Source organism: Lithobates pipiens, unplaced genomic scaffold (genome assembly GCF_037356315.1).
Source record: "Lithobates pipiens isolate NorthernLeopardFrog02 unplaced genomic scaffold, aLitPip1_a1.2 Scaffold_19, whole genome shotgun sequence".
Classification (NCBI taxonomy): domain Eukaryota; kingdom Metazoa; phylum Chordata; class Amphibia; order Anura; family Ranidae; genus Lithobates; species Lithobates pipiens.
Genome location: NW_027507764.1, coordinates 245,032,188 through 245,055,366, shown reverse-complemented (window position 1 = coordinate 245,055,366; position 23,179 = coordinate 245,032,188). Strand labels below are relative to the sequence as shown.

The 23,179-nt window shown below is 44.7% G+C and overlaps 1 protein-coding gene across 2 annotated transcripts in view; it reads right to left on the bottom strand.

The window, feature by feature from the left end:
• The window catches only part of EXOC3 (exocyst complex component 3), a 344,012-nt gene that overhangs the window by 93,056 nt on the left and 227,777 nt on the right, over positions 1-23,179 (bottom strand). For both annotated transcript variants that reach the window (XM_077491872.1, XM_077491873.1), the window contains 2 exons: positions 13,609-13,756; positions 2,499-2,621 (listed from right to left, as the gene is read on the bottom strand). In XM_077491872.1, coding sequence (XP_077347998.1) covers positions 2,499-2,621; positions 13,609-13,756 — 271 coding nt within the window. The remainder of the gene's footprint in view (positions 1-2,498; positions 2,622-13,608; positions 13,757-23,179) is intronic.

Genomic DNA, 23,179 nt, shown 5'->3' with positions numbered 1-23,179 from the left:
TCCTGGATTGGGGCGTTTTGGTCTCCGGGCTTTCCTCCACTTTACTACTAGTAGTAATTACCTGCTGTGTCTCTGCCATGTTCCTCTCACACTGCGACGAAAGAGACAGGGCGGAGAATCTTTGAGAAAGAACGCCAGGGGCGGGCGACGCGGGCTGAGTTTCACACATGCGCAGTTTATATCAAGCAAACACGCATATGTCGTACATACAATCTGTGTGTGGAGGAAGGACGAACGGAAGTGGCAAGCATCCTAAACAAAGGTAAAATTTGAACTTGGCCCATCACAGTGGCCTATACTGCCTCAAGATTGAGGCCTATATTGGGATATGATAATGAGAGTTAAGGCTGGCAGTGTTTTTGTCTTATGTATTGTCTTACAGCAAAGACGAATCAGTTTAAGGACACAGAATTCATGGCCAGTTTCATAGACAGATACAGGGAGATGAGTAATTTGTGGGAGGTGAAACACAGTTTATATTATTTATATTATAACAAGCTAGGAGGTCATCACTGGAGAAACTTTTAGAATTTGTGAAGACTCGGGTCCCCGATGCAAACATGACGTTTTTGGAGAATAAAATTGGGATCTTGAGGAACATGTACAAGGAGGAGCATAAAAAGATCCAGAAATCACTCCGATCAGGAGCATTAGCAGCGCAAGTGTATGTCCCAAGGCTGGGGTACTTCAACAAACTGCAGTTTCTGGATGACCAGACTGAAGCCAGGGAATCACTTTCTACCCTTTCCTGCAGCCTTCCCTCCACCCCAGCAGAGGCTGACGAGGAACAACCTGGGCCTTCCATCCTGGAAGAAGTGGCTGTGCCCAGCTGGAGCCAGGTATATTATTTGGAGACATATTTATTATCCTAATATTAATAAAGTTAACGAGATGTTACAATTGATAACTAATTAATGATTTTAAACAAAGTAATTTACATATGAATAAACAGTAGTGGCCAAAATGTTTGGGACAAGAAAGAAAAATGCTGGGGTCAGAGTTATAGTCTCTTCTATTTATTAACATTCAATTTGCAAGTCAGAAGCTAAAAACTGCATGTGATTGATGAAGCAAAAACTACAACTATGTCCCTTTTTTATACACAGGATGAGCTCAGCCAGGAGGAGGGTCTGGAAAGTGTCAACCAGGAAGAGACCGTGCCCAGTAGGAGCCTTACCCAATCCCATATGCCTCCCCTCTGCCTTATAACCAAAAGGCCCAGGAAGGGGAGGATGACGGAGGAGGCAGCACTGGGCCTCATTAGGGAAGCCAGCAATATCCTCAGGAGCGCCCCCCCTATGGCTGCTATCTAGCCACCAGTTTGCTTGCTAGAATTGCCCTTCAGAAAGAGTTGAGGGGTCAGCTGACTGAGAACGGGCACATATATGAGCAAGCCCATCCTCCTCCTCCTGCTGCCACAAGTCCACCACCAGAGCCACAGCCTTCAAGGAAGGCTGCAGAGAAGACAAAGTGATGGCTTGGGTTCAGTCTGGTCTGACAGTCAGATGGATTTGGTACTACAACAGCCTGTCCCCAGGCTGTTGTAGTACCAAAGCCTGGGAACAGATATGTCATCTGCTACTGGTCCTGATCGCTGGGATTCCTGGACCAGATTGTACTCCCTATTATATGGACTCCCCAAGCTTACAATTTCTTTTCCACAGACTTGATGTGTGCCCTGGGGGCCAAAAGGCTTTCCAAATTCCAAAAGTTTCTCCAGCATTGACTTCCTCTTTATTTTGCTACCTAGAATAAATGGATATTTTATTTTCAGAAAATACTTACAGGACAATTTGTTTGTGAGTAGGCAGGTACATTTCAAAAAGACAATGTCAAATTTACAAGGGACACCAACCTCCTTGAGGTTAATACAAAATACAAGATAATAATGTTATTGTGGTAACTTGACACACAAAAAAAAAATTATATGGAGATCACTAGAAAATAATTTTTAAGTAATCCTAAAAAAAATCTTGATGAAATAAAAAATGATAAAAGATGACTATAAAAAATAATTGTAAACATTATGTAGATCTGGCTTTTAAAAAATAGATTATTATTCATAAGATCATGATAAATAATGAAGAAATAAGTTTGTGAGAACTCTGTGTGAATATGAGCAGCAAACAACTTCATTCTTCTAGCATAATAAAGAAGAAAAGAAAGCGCAGCATTAAAAGATCACAGAATTAGCTAGCTCCAATACGAACTCTCTTGCTTCAGAGCATATGTAGTTTTTGGTCCGTTGGAACAGCATACAGATGAGGGTTTTCCCGATAGGAATTGGTTCAGTCGGAAATATTTAGAACATGTTCTACTTCTAGGTCCGTCAGAATTTTAAAATAAAAAAAAGTCAAATGAGGCATACACACGATCAGAATATACGATGAAAAGCTTCCGTCAGACTTTTTCTGTCTGATATTCCGCTCATGTGTACTTGGCATTACACGTTTCTGTTACAATCATTCAAGAAACCATGATTTTTGGACTGCACATACCTGTTGATAATGGGGTTTGATTTTTGCAAAGTCGTTAAAGTAGTCCTCTAATGTGACACATATGGTATCTACAGAGTTAGATCCTCCAAGCCATTTCTTGGTCATTAGGTCATTCAGATGTTGCTAAAGGATAAGGAATTATGCAGTTACACAATTTCTTAAATTATAGGACATTGAAATATGCATTTTATGGCCAACTTTTCCTACATCACCTTACCAAGTCACTTTAATTTGACTTGCTTTTCTACTAGGATAGCACATTATATCTTGCATTAACAATACAGTATCTCACAAAAGTCAGTACACCCTTCACATTTTTGTAAATATTATATAGCTTGTATAACGGTGTACATTTGCTGTTCCCTCAAAATAACTCAACAAACAGCCATTAATGTCTAAACCTCTGGCAACAAAAGTGAGTACACCCCTAAGTGAAAATGTCCAAATTAAGCCCAAAGTGGCAATATTTTGTGTGGCCACGTTATTTTCCAGAACTGCCTTAACCCTCTTGCGCATGGAGTTCACCAGAGCTTCACAGGTTGCCAATGGTGGAAGCTGTTCTGAGTGGAACACGTATTATTAAACCACTGTATAGTCTTGGCCACCGTGCTGCAGCTCAGTTGCAGGATCTTGGCAATTATCTTATAGCCTAGGCCATCTTTATGTAGCCCAACAATTATTTTTTGTTTCTGGTCCTCAAAGAGTTCTTTGTCATGAGGTGCCATGTTGAACGTCCAGTGACCAGTATGAGAGCAATAACACCAAATTGAACACACCTGCTCCACATTCACACCTGAGACCTTGTAACACTAACAAGTCACATGACACCTTGGGGGGAAAACAATTAATTGCGCCCAATTTGAACATTTCCACTTAGGGGTGTACTCACTTTTTTTGCCAGTGATTTAGACATTAATGGCAGTGTGCCAAGTGATTTTGAGGGGACAGCAAATTCACACTGTTATACAAGCTGTACACTCACTACTTTACATTGTAGCAAAGTGTAATTTCTTCAGTGTTGTCACATGAAAAGATATAACAAAATATTCACAAATATGTGAGTGGTGTACTCAATTTTGTGAGATACTGTAAGTACAGGGGCATGTTACAGGTCAGTGAAATAGAAAAATAGGATTATTTGCACACGTCGAAAAATCCTTTTCTCTGTAATTCACCGACTGACACAGCTTCTTCTCTTTAGACCATTGGGTTGTTATGCCACCTTTGGGAGAAGACTAGGCATTACATGTTAGGGTTATAAAAAAACTAGAACTTTCTAGTTCTGCCAAAGGGGCGGTCCCTTAGGTAACAACCCCTCAGCATGCTACTGCAGCCTCAGTACGTCAACAAGCAGTATAACGGAAAGAAAAATATGAGGGGCGGGTGCTGTGTCAGTCGGTGAATTACAGAGAGAAAGGATTTTACGGTGAGTACAAAAAATCCTATTTTCTCTTATATTCACCGACTGACACAGCTTCTTCTCTTTAGACCATTGGGACATCCCTAAGCAGTGCCAAAACGAGGGGTGGGAAAACCGCATAAAACTTTTTCCACCATGGCAAGTGGGAGCTAGTACAAACTTTACCCACAAAAAAACTACAGCGTGTGGAAAAACCACCACAAAAAAACAGGGTGCTCCTCAACAGAGAAGCACTACCCTCAAACCGCACCAAAAACTGCGGTAACGAATGCAACAGTGCATTAACTTAAAGGTACTGCGTTTTACCCAAAAAAAAGTAAAAAAATTGCACTTTGCGGCCAAAACATCTACCTCTGTAAACTTTGTAAATGTGTGGACAGATGACCAGGTGGGCCATGACCGGAAAAGGAGGCACCTGCCCCTTCAAGGCGTAGGCTTGTATTACAATCTGTGTGATCCACCTGGAAATGGTGGCCAACAAGACTGCCATGCCTTTCTGTGGACCAGCCACCGAAACAAACAGTGAGTCTGACTCCCAGAAGGAAACCGTGGCAGACAAATACACCTTCAGAGCCCAAACCACGTCCAGAGCATGAAGGGCCAGCTCTTTTGGATGTGCTGGCTTAGGACACAGAGATGGTAACACAATGTCCTCATTGATGTGACGCTGAGACTCCCTTCGGCAGGAAGGAGAGTTGCGGACGCAACACCACCTTATCCTTGTGAATAACCAGACAGGGTGGCTTGCAGGACAAGGCCGCCAGTTCCGAAACTCTCCTAGAAAGACCACTTTCTGGTAAAGAGTCAACAGGGGAAACTCTCTGATATTTTCAAATGGCGGTTTCTGAAGCGCCGATAATACCAGGCTCAGATCTCACGGGGGTAACGGTGGACGCACCGGGGGGACTACAAGTCGCACCCCTTGAGCAAAAGTACTCACTATAGCGTGAGACACCAGGGGTCACTGAAAAAGGACAGCCAAAGCTGGCGTTTTTCCTTAAATGGTGCTTAATGCCAATTTCTGGTCCACCCCTTGCTGAAGAAACAGCAGGATCCTGGATATAGAAAAGGAGCACGGATGCCATCCTTTCTCCTCACACCTGGAGATGCAGGTCTTCCAGGTACGAAGATATATCTTCTGAGAAGAAGACTTCCATGCTCTCAACATAGTCCGACAGACCATGGTTCCCCAACACCTGGCTCTCAATAGCCATGCCGTTCAAGCCAGCGATGGTAAAGCCGGATGGAGAATCGGACCTTGAGACAGAAGGTCCTCTTGCAACGGCAGTCGCCATGGGACGTCCGCCACCAGGCGCACTATGTCTGCATACCAAGGACGCCAATCTGGGACTTCCACTCTGCGAAGCAGACGTGGTAACAGTTTCAGTGGAGGAAAGGCGTAGATCAGCTGGTACTGATCCCACGGAGCCACCAGCGCGTCTGACGCGTCTGCCCACGGATCTCTTGTCCTGGACACGAATCTCGGCACCTTCTGATTGAGACGGGAGGCCAGAAGATCCACATCTGGTGTGCCCCACCATAGGCACAGTAGCCTGAACACCTCCGGATGCCATGCCCATTCTCCTGGGTCCAGCATCCGACGACTTAGATAGTCCGCCTGCCAGTTGTCCCCACCCGGGATGTAAATGACCGACAGGGCCGGTACACGTTGCTCTGGCCACCGAAGATTGTGAGCAATCTCCCGTGCGGCGGCCGAGCTTCTTGTTCCTCCTTGGTGATTGACGTATGCCACAGCAGTGGCGTTGTCTGACTGGATCCTGATCGGACGCCCTTACAGTCTCAACGACCATGTGGAGAGGCATAGCCTGATCGCTCTCAGTTTGAGCAGATTGATCGGCAACTTGGATTCCTCCGTCAACCAGAGGCCCTGAGTTGACTGAACTCCCATCACTCCACCCCAGCAGGATAGGCTGGCGTCCGTTGCAATCTCCATCCATTTCAGAGGTAGGAATGACTTCCCGGACTGAAGCACCGGGGACCACCAGATCAGGGAAACCCTGACTAAATGGCCCACCTGGATCTGTCGTTCCAGGGACAACGGAGATCTGTCCCACTTTGCCAAGATCTCCTTCTGCAGGACTCTGGTGTGGAACTGGGCATATAGTACTGCCTCGAAGGAGGCCCCCATGAGTCCCAGGACTCGCAAGCAGAAGCGCAGCGACGACCACTTGCGGTTCATCAGCAGTTTTACCGTGGCTCTGAGAGTCTGCAGCTTGTCTGAAGGGAGAAACACTCTCGCTTCCCTGGAGTTCAGCAGCAAGCCTAGGTACTCCAAATGCTGAGTCGGTACTACCACCAACTTCTTTAGGTTTAACAGCCACCCAAATTCTTGCAGGGTCTGAATGGTGATCGCCACATCCTCTTCTAACTCTGAGGGGGAAGAAGCTCTCAGGAGATCGTCTAGGTAACCCACAATCGCGATCCCGAATTGCCGTAGCAACACCACACAGAGGCCAATAGCTTGATAAAGACTCGGGGAGCTGATACCAAACCAAAAGAGAGAGCCACAAACTGGTAGTGGGCTTCCCCGACTGCAAGCACAGAAACTTTTGATGCCGGAGGCATATGGGTATGTGCAGGTACGCATCCTGGATGTCTAAGAATGCCAGGGAGTCCCCTAGATGGAGTGCAGCAACTACTGAGCGAACTGATTCCATTCTGAACCTCTGCACTTTCACAAAGTGATTGAGGGTTTTTAGATTAAGGATTGGACGTACCCCTTTCCTTCTTGGGAACTACAAACAGGTTTGAGTAGAACTGAGCTGGGAGAAGGGGTATGCTGGAGGGGAAGAATCTGTTTTGCGGCCAAGAGAGGAAATCTATCTTGTAGCCGTAGGAAATCAGATCGCAGATCCATTGGTCGGACAGTCGAGAGGACCACTGGGCTGCAAACTCCTGAAGGTGACCCCCCACCCGAGTCATGGGTGGGGGCAAACCATCATGCGGTAGCACCTTTGTTTGCAGGCTTGCGGTTCCAGGGACGTTTCTGCCCTTTCGTGGTCATCCTGTGGGGTTGGGGACGTTTAGGCCTCATGCACATGAGATGCAGTTAAACGCGTGTTCAGATGCAGTTGGACACTTTTTTCAACTGCCCCTGAACTCATTCAATGTTATCCTATGTGTCCATGCACAAAGTCTCATTTTTTGCCGTTTTTATGCAGTTGCGTTTAACCTCGTTTTTCCAGAAGCAAAAAAATGGGTTCAGACGCAAAAATTTCCACGTTTCAGACACAAAACGTGGCTAAACGCGGCACCCACGTTTGCGTTTATATGCGTTTTTAAAGGAACCCAGTTTTTTGGACCTGAAAACTCAGAAATATGATCTGAGAATGACATTTTGTGACCCGACTTTGGGGGCCCATATCTTGGGGCCACTTATTGCCAGGAACACCAAATTTGGTATGCAGACACTGTGGATCTAGCACTACAACATTTTAAATTTGGGGTTCCTATCACCAAGTGACCCCGAGATAGGGGGCCCCAAAGTTGGGTCGCAAAATGCCATGCACTTTTCTGCATCAGAGAATGACATTTTGTGACCCGATTTTGGGGGCCCATATCTTAGGGCCAATTATTGTCAGGAACCCCAAATTTAGTATGCTGACACTGTGGATCTAGCACTACAACATTTTAAATTTGGGGTTCCTATCACCAAGTGAACCCGAGATAGGCGGCCCCAAAGTCGGGTCGCAAAATGTCATGCACTTTTCTGCATCAGAGAATGACATTTTATAAATATATACACATACCTGATCGTTACCAACAGACGTTCCTCTGGTGACACACTGTTTCTCATATTGGTGTCCACGAATGTCAGACCAGGTCATACTTTTTCTAAGAGCAGATCAAATGTGACAATGGACATCCGGCTAAAATTAAAAAACTTGTCGGGGTAGGTACGCAGCTGCACATACATGTTTGTGAAATATCCAACGGACATTCGCTGTCCCATCAACGGATGGGTCCAATATCGATGAGCTCTGACTCTGGACCTCTCACGAAATTTGCGACGACGTTGCTGTCTCATCAACAGCAACATCAGGAGCATTTTCTGACATATATTCAATATGGGATCCATTTCAAAATATATACCACAGAAAGAGAGGCAAATGCAAGTGTACAACTGCTCTCTATGCTGCTGCTGCTCACTCTGATCAAAATAGCAGAAATAGTTAGAAAAACATGCTTTGAGAGCTTGGGGAGGGTCTACATGATGTTATCTTTATAAACGCTTATAAACGCAAACACGTCTAAACGTGGCATGCAAACGCGGCAAAACGCGCGTTTCTAAACGCGCATTTCAGCTTTTTTTTGAGCAGAGTTTTCACCTGCGTCTCGTGTGCATTAGGCCTTAGCCGAAGCTCCGGGCGGACGAAAAAGCCGTTTGTGAGTGGAAAAAGGGCCCTTGCCTACGTACGGCGTGGCTCCTTAGCCTTCCTAGCCTGTGGGAGTAGTGTACTCTTACCACCTGTGGCATTCTTAATAATGTCATCCAAAGAGCCGGTTGCCAATCAAGGGAAGATCCGTCAGGGCTTTTTTGGATACCTGGTCAGCAGACCAGCATTTCAACCAAATCAGGCGCCTCAGCACCACTGCTGACACTGAAGCCCTGGATAACAGGGGGAGGGTATCCAGGGCCGTGTCACAAACGTACTTAAGGCCATGCACTAGTTGGTCTGCTAGTTCCACGCAGACAGGAGAAGCCTGCTGTTCTCCCAATTCGCGGTGCAACAGTTTTGCCCACTCAGTAAGTGTCTGCGACACAAGTGCTGATGCCAGTACTGGTCGCACGGAGGACCTCACAACCGTAAACAGGGAACGGGCCACTGCCTCAGCCTTCCTGTCCATGGGATCCTTAAATGCAGGAGTCCCCTCTACCGGGATCGTGGTTACTTTGTTTAACCTGGATACTGGGGGTCCACAACCGGAGGAGCCAGACACTTTTTGAGAAGGGTCTTCTCAAAGGGGCAACGCACCACCATGTATTTGGGGGCCGAAAGGTCCGTCGCGGTTGACCCCATTGCTTGTAAATGAACTTGTCAAAATAAGTCAGATACGGAACACCTTGGGACTGCCACTGTCTTAAGTCCCCTTCAGGTGGCAGACAGGGTAGGGTCAGCATGGCTTCAGAAAATGGTGTTTCTTCCCCTGAAGTCCAGGCAATTGCAACCAGTTCACCTGCGTAATGCGCAGTGCCCAAAAGGGACAGCTACCTCAGCAGAGGGATCTGCTGGCTCCTGAATCTTCAGGGTATCACGCACAGCTGTGATAAGTGCTCCAACAAGCGCCTTGTCACGCATGGACCCGGATGGAGACTCACCCTGTCCGAACGGTCCTGGTCAGCGTCATCTGAAACGACAGAGCAGGGGTCACCAGCCTCAGCAGGGCCCAAGTCTGCGTGAGAGCTCTCCCTAGAGGATGGGGGGCAGGGGCCGCTTTTTAGCACCTTGCGCCCATGCACCACCTCCATCTTGGCAATGAATGAATTGAGGACCGCCGACAAGGTGTCCAAGGGCACTGTGCATTCTGCAGGTGAGCTGGTTGCAATTGCCTGGACTTCGGGGGAAGAAACACCATTTTCTGAAGCCATGCAGACCCTACCCTGTCTGCCACCTGCAAGGGGACTTAGGACAGTGACAGTCCCACCCTCCTTACTGCTGCTGGCTGAGGGGCTCTTTCCCGCAGGACTCACCACCCTGAAGGGTTCTGCGCTATCCAGCAAGTAGTGCCTGTAGTCTCTGTTGGCTCCCAGGTGCAGAGGGATCCATTCTGTGCCAGTGGAAGCTGCTGCTAATGAAACCACTCTGCAAAGTGCTCAGGCTCAAAGGAAATGGTCGCCCAGCGTCCAGTATAAGGACATAAAACACTGGGGAAATGGCCACCAGAGCACAGGGACACATGCTGCCACTAGAGAAAGGTGAAAAACGTGTTCAGGTTTCTAGAAAATGTCTGCCGGCGTCCAGTATAAGGACAAATCACAGGGAAAATGGCCACCGAAGCACAGGAGAGCATGCTTTCCCTTGCCCACACCTAAGATGGCCGCTGATGCTGAAACCATGAGGGACTGAGCTGAACAAATGGCGGTGATCAGCGCTGCAAGGGACACAGGCACAGCCACACAGGCACAGCCATCCAGGAACATGAGAAACCGGACCCAGGACACAGCCAGCGCAGCCCCCCGGAGAGCCCCTGTACAGACATACACACACACACACACTGCTCAGCAGCAACATGCAGCATCCCCCACGGGGGGGATAAGGACAGGGAGAGAAGAGAGGAAGGTGAGGGACCCCCGAATCGACCTCCCCGGGAATGCCCAGCTGCTCATCCCCATTGAGGCAGGGAGAGCTGTACTTACTTACCAGTCCTGAAGAGCTGGGAGACATTCCATTACTGACCCACTCTCTGAACAATACAGGGTGGCTGCTGGCCTCGGCACACTGTAATGCAGACATCAGTAGCCTGGTCATATGTGCACCCAGGAGCATAAAAGCTCACCAACCCCAACCACCTCTGGAGCTGAGGTTTCGTTGTGGCCGACCCAGCGCGGAGCTCTGGTCTGCACACACTCGATGGCTAGGCTGGGGAGACTACAAGGATAAGGGTATCCAGCCTGTCACCCAGCTGGCTGTTAATAGCAGATCACAGGATCTATCATTTTGCGCAAAAAGCCAAGCTTCTGCAGAAAAAAACATGGACCGATCAGCCCGTCTGGGTTCCTAGGTCCTTCTCCTTCACTAGGCAAAACTAAGGCTGCAGTAGCATGCTGAGGGGTTGTTACCTACGGGACCGCCCCTTGGGCGGAACTAGAAAGTTCTAGTTTTATTATCACATGTTAACATGTAATGCCTAGTCTTCTCCTGAAGGTGGCATAACAACCCAATGGTCTAAAGAGAAGAAGCTGTGTCAGTCAGTGAATATAAGAGTAATATTGTTTAATTGTTTCAATATATTCAGCAGATAAAGAATAAAGCAGAGGTCCGCCCACCGCTGCAAAAATTAAAAGCCAGCAGCTGCACATACTGAAGCTACTGACTTTTAATAATGGGACACTTACTTGTCCTGGAGTCCAGTGATGTCAGCACCCCAGCTGATGATTCCATTAGCCGTTGGGTGCATGCCGCCTCCACTGCAAGTAAGGGAACCCAGCAATGAAGCCTTATGGCTTCACTCCGGTAACCCTACTGCGCATGCGCAAGGCTCCACTCCTCTCGCCTATTGGCCCGGTGGCCGGGGAAGGAGGAGGGAGTCCGGGCGATGACGTCAATACCCGTGCCTGAGGCTCCCGGAAGTGGGAACAGGATACCCGTGAAAGACAGGTATCCTCCCCTGCCCCCCAGAAAACGTGCCAAGTGTGGCACCTGAGGGGGGAGGGGTACAAATGGAAGTTTCACTTTTGGGTGGAACTCTGCTTTAAGTTTATATACACAGTCGGTGTTCCACTATTTATCTTTCACATGATTGACACTTGACTGGTTATGACAAGTAGAAATAGTTAGGGGTCTCACACAAAAATAAATTACAAATAATGTCATTGCAGGTAATGTGATGATATCGCTGCAGTTAAAATTATGTCAATGCACAAATTTGATAATAGAGTGTTTAATCACTTAAGGACAGAGCCTCGTTTTGAGATTTGGTGTTTACAAGTTTAAAACCATTTTTTTGCTAGAATTTTTTTTTTTCTAACACCCTAGAGAATAAAATAGCAGTCATTGCAATACTTTATGTCACACCGTATTTGTGCAGCGGTCTTATAAGCACCCTTTTTTTTTGGAAAAAATTTTTTTTTGAATGAAAAAATAAGAACAGCAAAGTTAGCCCAATTTTTATTTTTTTATATTGTGAAAGATGATGTTAGGCCGAGTAAATTGATACCCTATATATCAAAATTTCACCCACTTGTGGAATGGCGACCGGCCTTTACCCTTAAAAATCTCCTTCTACAGGGTGCATATTTTGAGATACAGAGAAGGTCTAGGGCTAGAATTATTGTTCTCCCTCTAACGATCGCGGTGATACCTCACATGTGTGGTTTGAACACTGTTTACATATGCAGGCGCTACTCGCATACACTTTTTATTCTTTATTTTTACACTTTTCTTAAAAAAAAATAAAAAATTGTGTCACTTGTATTCCTATTAAACTTCTCTTGTAATAGAAAAAAAAGCATGACAGGACCGCTTAAATATGAGCTCTGGGGTCAAAAAGACCTCAGATCTCATATTGACACTAAAATGCAATGAAAAAAAAAAAAAAAAAAAGTTTGGAAAAAAAGTCCCTTTAAAGTGGAAGTAAACCCATCGATTAAAAAAAAAAAAAAAGGCATGCCGGAAATGCTAACTGCACATTGGCTGTGCTCTCAGCCAAACTATCAAACCATCCAATGGCTGGTGTCATAACGAATCACATGTGCAGCACCATAGCAGTTGAAGATTAAACAGAGGCAAAGATGGCAGCTTCCTTGGCTGAAAATGATAGGGGAGTTTACTTCCACTTTAAGAGCTTTGGGCAAAAGTGACGTTTTTACATTGCTTCTGCCCTGTAATAGTATGGAGCCAGGTGGGGGCCAGCTTCCCCTCACTCAGCTCCATACCACACGGAGAGAAGGATCCGATCACCTCTGCTTCTACCGGCTGCTCTGGTAAGTGGCGGAGGGCACCGAAGCGTGGCGGAAGGGGGGGGGGGGGCCCTCTCCAGCAACCGATAAAAGTGATCTTGCAGCAAATCTGCCACTGAGACCACTTTTATCTGAAAGTCGACCGCCCACTGAAGAAGTGGATACCAGGGTTATGAAAGCTAGGTGCTGCCATAATAACAATAGTCCACTTCAAACAGCCGACATACGACAGCGGTGGTCAGAAAGTGGTTAAAGGGATTGTAAAGTGAATTTTTTTATTCATTTAAAATAACAAACATGTTATACTTACCTCCACTGTGCAGCTCGTTTTGCACAGAGTGGCCCCGAACCTGCTCTTCTGGGGTCCCTCGGCAGCTGTCTCTGCTTCCTCCCGCAGATGCTTCTCACGTTCATGCGAGCTCCCTCGCATGGTGAGAAGCATCTGCGGGCGCGCTCCCGTGATACAGCCGGCGGCTATAGCCGCTCGCTGTATCACACGGCTCCGCCACCCTGGCGCTCCGCGTCAGTAGATGTGATTGACAGCAGCGCAAGCCAATGGCTGCGCTGCTTTCCATCCATCCACTCCAGCCAATCAGCGGCCAGGCTGAATGGTGGAAAGGACGTTGGGGGACGAGCGCGGGACTTTCGAGGGGTGAGGTAAGTAAAAACGGGGGGGGGGGGCTGGGGGCGCCGGCACTGTCAGATGTTTTTTCACCTTAATGCATAGAATGCATTAAGGTGAAAAAACATTTACCTTTACAACCCCTTTAATGTTTAATAAAAACCATAGTACAACTAATAACTTAAAGTAGAAATACAGGGAACTCTCTGAAAATTGAGGGAAACTCTTGGTGTCCCCAAAGTCACTACAACCCAAAATTTTGATTTTTCTTTTACTTTCAATGATAATCGTAAACAGGACAAATAAAGTGGATGAATCTCCTCCCAGCAGAGACAGAGACAGCAATAAAAACCTAACAGGGGTTCTAATCCTTCTTAAAAGGAAGAGTCTACAGTATAAATATACATATAAGTAAAATTCATGTTACCTCCAAATCCAAAAAAACTTCATCCAACAAACTTCTGCATCCCTCGCTTGCAATGTTCTCTAAAATGGAGTCCATATTTGCTGAGCCAGATGCCATAACATCCTCTTCACTTCTTAAGTATTTCCTTTTCAAACTTATAATTGATTCCCTAAAAAAAAAAAAAAAGGCAAAACATTGGCAAAACAAGGTACGCTGCAAGGATGACTAGGCTAAATCACTAACTTCTTAAGGCAATGTAAGAAAACAATGACTTTATTTTTATTCTGACAGCCTAGTATACGCAGGCTACCTTCACAGATGATTGGAGATGGGCAAAAACTAACCTTCCTGTCGAATGGCCGGTTCTGGAGTGAGTCTTACCTTCAATCCATAATGCCTTATAAAAGGTATCTTAGCTAGATGTGGCTGATCTGCAGGTCTGCGCCACTGATGACCCTGCCTTGTCTGCCTTGGATGCAGGATCTAGGTGTAATGAAATCTGAAAGTCTGAATTTTGTAGGTTTATTGTCTCAACCATCTAGCAATTGTGGCCTAGCATGCCTGTAGCCACTTCTTAGGACCACTAAGGCCCCTTTCACACGGGGTGGATCAGTAATGATCCGCCCCGTGATGATCCGCTCGCTCAGCGGGGATCGCTCCGTTGTCCCCGCTGAGCCGGCTGCGGACAGGGTGGTCTCCGCACACTGTGCGGGGACCGCCCTGTCAGCTCTCTGCTCTCCTCTATGGGGATCGGATGCGCACGGACTTTCTGTCCGTGTTCATCCGATCCGCTCTGCAGACGGATAGAAAAATAGGATTTTCCTCCGTCTGCAGAATCGGACAGTAGCGGAGGCGGACAAAATCGGGTGTCTGCGGATATTCATCCGCAGACACCCGCTATCCCATAGGGATGAATTTATGCCCGTATTTCATCCGCAAACGGATGGATGAAATACGGACATATCGTCTGCATGTGTGAAAGGGGCCTTAAAGGACCAATTAGAGACAATGTTTGGTGAAACAAGGACACAACATTGGTCAACAACATAGCTCCCAACTGTCCCGGATTTCTAGTGAGTGTCCCTGAGTTGAAGCAATGCCCCTCTGTCTCTCATTCCTCCTTATTTGTCCCTCATTTTGGTCTGATCTATATAATGCACTTTTTATCTATCAAAAAGTGTTTTCTAATGCTAAACCTTTCATCTAATTCATCTAAATTGCTTCATTTGTAAATTCTAAAAGCCAATATAAATGAATAGTAGTGGCAAAAAAAAAGCACTTGTGGGTTTAAACAATCTTGTTGTTGTACAATTCTCCTTTAAGGGGGCATGGCCAGGGTTGTGACCTATGCTTACACACTTTTGCTGATATGTGTCCCTCATTCCTATCTCAAAGAGTTGGGAGGTATGCAAAAAAGAGAATATTTTGGGCACCAGTTCTCAAAAAGGATATCGGGGAACTGGAGAAAGTGCAGAGAAGGGCAACCAAACTGATAAGAGGCATGGAGGAACTCAGCTATGAGGAAAGATTAGAGGAACTGAATGTATTCACTCTTGATAATAGGAGATTACGGGGGATATGATCAACATGTACAAATATATAAGGGGTCCATATAGTGAACTTGGTGTCGCGTTATTCACTTTACAGTCAACAAAGAGGACAAGGGGGCACTCTACGTCTTGAGGAAAAGAGATTTCATCTCCAAATACGGAAAGGTTTCTTCACAGCAAGAGCTGTGAAAATGTAGAATAGACTCTCTGCAGAGGTGGTTCTGGCCTGCTCAGTGGATTGCTTTAAGAAAAGCCTGGATTATTTCCTAAGTGTACATAATATAACTGGGTACTAACATTTATAGGTAAAGTTGATCCGGGGAAAATCCGATTGCCTCTTGGGGGATCAGGAAGGAATTTTTTCCCCTGCTTTAGCAAATTGGATCATGCTCTGCTGGGGTTTTTTGCCTTCCTCTGTATCAACTGTGGGTATAGAATTGGGTATATGGGATTGTATGATATTATTATTTTTTTTTTTTTGTGGTTGAACTGAATGGACTTGTGTCTTTTTTTAACCTGACTAACTAACTATGTAACAATGCCTTAATAAATCCTCTATATGCGGACTCGGCTTTCAGGGGTTATACCAGGATGATGCCTGCAGCTGCAGGCATCATCTCAGTACTATTTTATTTTTTTAGAGTGGGCAATCGGCTTTCTAGGGATAACAACCGATGAGGCTAAAAGCGGGAGGGGACATCCTCCCTCCTGCCACCACCAGCCGCTCTGACTGGGCCTCCTGTCCCACCGGGAGACCCAATCGGTGATCCGGCACTTCCAGCGTCTAGCCACAGACTGGAACGAAGCCGTAAATGGCTTTGTTCCAGTCTCCTGAATGTAAACACGGAAGCGATGTCACTTCCAGTTTACTCGGCTGGCCATGGCGCTGGATTTTTAAAAAAAAATACAGTATTCAGAATCGCAGTTTTTGGCGATCTGAATACTTTGAAGTGCAAAGGAGGGATTAGACCCCCGATCCCTCCATAAATAGTACCTGTCACCCCCTATTACTGTCAAAAGGGATGTTTACGTTCCTTGCGACAGCAATAAAAGTGATCAATTTAAAAAAAAAAACACAATAATATAACAAAAAAATAAGAAAAAAAAAATGAATGCACCCGCGTCCCCGCGAACTTGCACAGCAAAGAAAACGCATATGGAAGTCGCGCCCGCATATGTAAACTGTGTTCAAATCACACGTGAGGTATAGCCACAATTGTCAGAGTGAGAGCAATAATTCTAGCACTAGGCCTCCTCTGTAACTGTAAAAAAAATTTAAAGCGTCGCCTATGGAGATTTTTAGGTACCGTAGTTTGTCGCCATTCCATGAGTGCGTGCAATTATAAAGTGTGACATGTTTGGTATCTATTTACTTGGCGTATCATCATTCACATTATACAAATTGGGATAACTTTACAGTTTAGTTTTTTAAAATTCATGAAAGTGTCCCTTTTCTCACAAAGTTTAAAACACTGCTGCACAAATACAGTATGACATAAAATATTGCAACAATCGCCATTTTATTCTCTAGATTCTCTGCTAAAAAATATTTATAATGTTGGGGCTGTAAGTAATTTTCTAGCAAAAAATACAGATTTTAACTTGTAAACACCAAATGTCAGAAATGGGCTTAGTCATGAAAGGGTTAAACGCTACTCTGTTCAGGAGAAAAGGCTACCTGACAGACAACCCTTGCGGTCCCCTTTTATTTATTTGTCAAAGTGATAGTCGATAGGTTATGGGACGCTTATTCCCTGTGCTCAGAAGGCTGGACAGGAATGTACCCAAGGCAGATCCAACCTATGTATTTTCTTACATCTAAATTCTGGCATGCCAGCTGAGAAATTGTTCTACATACCCCACGCTCAATATATACCTGGAGGTAAATGCATTAAAATTAGGCAGAAAGGGGCCTGGTAAAAACTGATTGCAACTATTCCGCAAATATCAGGTGCCCTACCCAATGTCTGAAACCATAATCCACTCCAACACCATTGGATGCCTTTTGGTACTAATGAGGGTGATATGAAGGATACATACAGAACCATAAACCTACTAAGTCGGGTATATTGGTCAGGTCATAAGTTCTGATACTACATCTTCAGATAATAATCCTTCCATGAATAGAACACCTAAGTTCTTACTAAAGAAAGTGATTTTAAATTCTTCCAACGCCCTATAACCCTACTGGATTTCAAGAACAGGGAATGCCTCGGGCATGCCTGAATGTAAAGGACTAGATTTTCTGAGATCTGAAGTCTATGCAGCCAGAAGCAGCCCCTCCAGGTACACAGAAAAATAAAGGTCTGAAATAAAAGGGATACCTGTATAGTTCATATCACAAATATATAGGTCATATATTGTGCATTTCTGACGCACACCACAAGAAAATTATTTACACAGAAAGGACACCTGCATAGACAACAATGTTGTGTATTTCTGAAGTGCATCTAGATAAATCAACATACCAAATATGAATGGAAAATGTAAACAGAAAGGACGGACAAACCTCAATGTTGTATATTTTTGAAATGCAGCAAGATAAGCAATATAACAAATATAAAAACAGAAGAGACACAAAAGCCTCTCACTGTTTTTCTGGTGTACAGCAAAATAAGGCAATAATTATAGAAAGACACAAACAACCTTTGATGATGTGTATTTCTGATATATAGCAATAAGTCATTTAACCAAATAAACAGAAAAGACACACTTCAATGTTGTATATTTCTGATGCTCAACAAGGTATAGTTATATAACCAACACAAAGGACACTAACAACTTTAATGTTGTGTATTTATTAATAGCAACAAGGCAAGTCATAACTAACAGAAAAGACACTAACAAACTTCAATATTGTGCATTTCTGATTAGCAAAAAGGTACAGGTATATAACCAATATAAAAAAACTGAAAAAAGACAGCACCTACACTGTTGTGTTGTCTGATATACTGCAAAATAGGGTAATATATATAAATACAGAAAAGATACAAAACAACCTTCCATTTTGTGTATTTCTAATGAGCAATAAGATACGGTCATAAAAAAAAAAAAAAAAGGAAAAAAAAAGGGCACACATACTTCAATGTTGTGCATTTTTGATGCTCAACAGGGCATAGTCCTATAACCAACAAAAAGGACACTAACATGCTTCAATGTTGTGTATTTCTGATTAGTAATCATAACAGAAAGAACACCAACAACCTTCAATGCTGTGTATTTTTATTAACAATGTACAGTTATAAAACCAACAGAAAGAACACCAACAACCTTCAATGTTGTGTTTTTCTAATTAGTGACAAAGTACAGTCATATAACTAACAGGAAGGACAACAACTTCAGTGCATTTCTGATTAGCAAAAAGGTATGGTTATACAACCAACATGAAAGACACCAACAAACTTCAATGTAGTGCATTTCTGATTAGTAACAAATTAGTGTTGAGTGAACAGTTTGGGCTGAGCATAAGTTCGGCCCAAACATTGGCTATTTGCCCATTCAAAAAACACCCGAATAGTTTGGGTGTTCTACCGTTTGTTCGGCACGCCTACCGCCGTACAGTGCATCGAAACCCCCGACTAACTGAAGCAATGAAGGCTTTGCCCAATCAGGGCACAGAACACTGTCAGAGTCATTATTGGAGAAAGTAATGAGGACTGTGCCCAATCATAGCTTATTGTTCATAGAATTTCCCCACACTTTAAAAAGGTTCCTTCCCAGAGCAGTCATTTGCAGTGTGATAGTGGAGTGGATATATATAGAAGAGGGCTCTGTTCATTGCTGCTAGCAAGTTAGTGTGCTATTGTGATTCTATCTTAAGTGTAAAGTATCAGTGTAGTGTGACTATAGTGATAGTGCAGCCTTCCTTTTTTTACTTTAGTGTCAGTTTAGTGCACATATTATAACTGGATACTAACATTTATAGGAAAAGTTGATCCAGGAAAAATCCTATTGCCTCTCGGGGGATCAGGAAATTATTTTTTCCCCCGCTGTAGCAAATTGGAACATGCTTTGCTGGGGGTTTTCACCTTCCTCTAAATCAACTGTAGGTGTAGGATTGTGTATATGGGATTGTAGGATTTATATATTTTTTTGGCTGAACTAGATATTTTTCAACCTGACTAACTATGCAATTATGTAGTGTGTCAGAGAAGGTTTACTGCTTGGTAGTGTACTTTTGGTGCGGTATATAGAAGTGCTCCAGGACACTTTTACTGCAATATATTAAAGTTCATTTTTAGTGCAGCATTGTCATGTACCAGGTGCGAGGTCGAGATGCAGAGAGGACTCCCTTTGCGGCTAAGTGCAGCGCTTCCCTGGAAGTGGGACAGGGAGAGCAGTTCCCAAAGAAGCACGGTTTGCCAGGTATGGTTGTTTGAACAGTTGGTCACTGAAAGGTAACAAACTAGCAAGGTGGATAGTAGAGCAGGTGTGCTTGTACGGTATCAGATGAACTTGGAGGAAACTGGAGACAGAACCAGGAACCAGTCCAGGGGTCATACATGGTAACATCAGTTCAGGTAGCAAGACTGGAACAAGCCGAGGTCATACACGGCGAGACAGATTTGCAGCAGAGTCGGTAAGCCAAGCCAGGATCAAACACGGGGGACAGACAGGAGCGAAGTCAGTAGTACAAACCAAGGTAAAACCGGGAGATCAGGATCACAGGCCAGAGCAAGCCGAATTAGTAATGGGGAAACAAGAGTCAGGAACACAGGGGAGCCGATCATGATCCAGCAATGCACAGGTCTCAGCAGCAAATTTATATAGGTCAGGTCATGTTGTGCGTGCGCCGTTGCGTATCTGCATGTGCGCATCTGCGTGCGCCAATGTGCCTGGGAATACACCTGATGTGGCCATTGGCAAGATTGCCAGTTCTTTGACCATTTCCCTGACAGTTCCCCCCCTCCAAGGGGCAGCCTCCAGATACCCAAAAAACACCATCTTTCAGGATATCCATGGCAGAATTCCTGTAAAAGTCTAGAAGCATGTACGTTACTTGCTGGTTCCCATGGGTTCTCTTTTGCTGAATACCCCTTACATTTGATAGGAAACTGATTTTGCCTACCTTTCTTCTGACAGTCCAGGAGGGCTTCCACTCTGAATACTGGTTCATCACCCACAGACTGAAGGAGATGGCCCTTCTCTCCCAGGAAAAGGGCTTGGTATGGCTGGCTTAAGCAGTGACATGAAACACCAGATGAATTTTATACAACCTAGGCAGGACACATTTGAATGCCACAGGATTAACTTCTCTCTTGATATTGAATGGACCGTTAAACTTTGGCTCCAATTTGATGGAAGGACAAGACAATTTGAGGTTAGTGGAGAAGAGCCATACCTTCTCTCCAACCTTGAAGCTAGGACTGCTTCTTCTAAGCCTTCTGCATAGTTTCTTGGAGGGTTTGATAATTTGCATGGATGAAGGTGATCCAATCCTCAACTTCTGGTACTAAGGCTTCGTGGATGGTGTTGGGCAACAATGAGGAGTGAAAGCCATATTACACCCAAAAAGGTGACTGGTTGCTGCATGCACAGAGTTATTATACGCAAATTCGGCAGACAGAAGTAGGGAGAGACAGTCATCTTGGGAAAAAGAAAAAGCATCTTAGACAATGTTCCAAGGTTTGGTCGGTTCTTTCGGTTTGCCCATTACTTTGTGGATGATAGGCACAGGACAAACATACGTCAATAGCCAGGCTTCTGCAATGACTTCTCCAAAATCTAGAAATAAACTGGACCCCTCTAGCCAAAACAATGTGATCAGGAAGTCCGTGCAGTCTGAATATCTCTCTAATGAAGATATTTACTGTATCCACAGTGGAAGGTGTGCCTATCATAGGCAGGAAGTGTTACGACAAAAATAGACGTGTACTCTTCTGACGAGGGCAAGTCCACTATAAAGCCCATTGAAATTTTCTTCCATGGTTGCTCTGGGATTGGTAACGGTCTTAACAGACCCCAAGCCTTGGCGTTGGACCCCTTGTTGCACTGACAGATGGCACAGGAATTTACATATGTCCTACAATCTACTTTCAAGGTGGGCCACCAAAGTGATCGTTGAACGAGTTCCGTTTTCCGAACCTCGAAATGTCCAGCCAGTTGGCGATTAGGGATTCTGCTGATAAGCTCCCAAAGCAAAGCAAGTACTCCCCACTGTGGTCTTACCCTTTTGCCAATCTCTGTCAGAACACAATAGCTCAGCAGGTAGGTAGCTGTAATAACATTGGATAGTTAGTACAGTAAGCTACTCCCAAGTGCCTGTTTTCTTTTACCAGTGTATACCAGGTTTTAGGTATAAAGGAAGGTTTTGGTCAAAAAACCACTCTGTGCAAAACACAAAGCTGCCAACTCAAACACACTGAACAAATGTAATGGCTACCAGGAAGACCATCTTCAAGTCAGGTCTTCCAAAGGAATGTAAAGAATTCCTCTAACTGGTTCAAAGGTTGTACAGAGAGCAACAAGTCAGATCCCAAGGTGACTTAAAAGGTCAAACTGGGGGATTTATTTGAGCAAATCCCTGAACAAAAGTTTTGATTAGGGATTGCAAGACAAAAAGTTTCTGAAAGAGAATCAATGAGGCAGAATCCTGTGCCTCACTAAAACTATCTTTTAAAACTATCCATACTTCCTGCCAAAACCACGGGCCAAATGTCGGGCAGCATCGGCCGGTTCAATAAAAACCGTCCCACATTCGGCCCGTGTGTACTGCAGCTGGTTTGACAAAAGCCGGCTGCTTGGCTGGCTTCTGTTGAAGGGGCATGACTGAAAAAGGTCTGCCTACCGGCTCCCAATCATCGCTCTCAGCCAGTGGCTGAGAGTGCTAACGGGAGTATCCTGGCAGGGTCCTGGCAATATCCTGGCAATAGAACAGCAGGGGAGATCGATGTACCAACAATGGATTTTTGGTACAGCGGCTCCGAACCTGAGCTGTCAGTTTTTTTTTTTCCTTCAGCCTAGTGGACATCAACCCTGTTATCAGGGCCCACTAAAAGGCCAGGTTTTATGTATTACCTTGGGGAGATGCAGACTAGAATACCGCAATCACTGAGCAGCAAATGATATCACCTGTGATGTATTTCTGTTATCTTGCAAACCCGGCCTGTTAGTGAGTCCTGAGGACAGGGTTGATGACCACTGGTTCAGCCCACCTGGATATAAAGGAATAGTAATAAAAAAGAAAGCACTTGTGCTTTCGCTGACCAGAAGTAGTATGCATATGAGTAGAAGACTTAGGCTTTTTGTTGTGGTGAAGGAGCATATTTTCCCCAGCGAGTTCCTTGATTCATTGATAAAGGGATTCACCAAACAGGTATTTACCATCAAAAGGCATGCATAAAAGATGCTTTTTAACAAGCAGGTTCAGCAGACCAAAATTTTAACCACAACATCCTGTACATTGAACAGAGATAAGGAGCGTTCTAAAGATGTAAATTATATTCTTCAGAGCATTAACACAAAACAATCAGCTTCAGCTTTTTGGCCACCAGTTCTTAAAAAGGATATTGGGGAACTGGATAAAGTGCAGAGAAGCGCAACCAAACTGATAAGAGGCATGGAGGAGCTCAGCTATGTGGAAAGATTAGAGGAACTGAATTTTTTCACTCTTGATAGGAGATTAAGGGGGATATGATCAACATGTACAAATATATAAGGGGTCCATATAGTGAACTTGGTGTTGAGTTATTCACTTTACAGTCAACAAAGAGGACAAGGGGGCACTCTTTACGTCTAGAGGAAAAGAGATTTCATCTCCAAATATGGAAAGGTTTCTTCACAGTAAGAGCTGTGAAAATGTGGAATAGACTCCCTGCAGAGGTGGTTCTGGCCAGCTCAGTAGATTGCTTTAAGAAAGGCCTGGATTATTTCCTAAGTGTACATAATATAACTGGGTACTAACATTTATAGGTAAAGTTGATCCAGGGAAAATCCGATTGCCTCTCGTCCTCTGGATCAACTGTGGGCATAGAATTGGGTATATGGGAGTGTATGATATTATTATTATTCTTTTGTGGTTGAACTGGATGGACTTGTCTTTT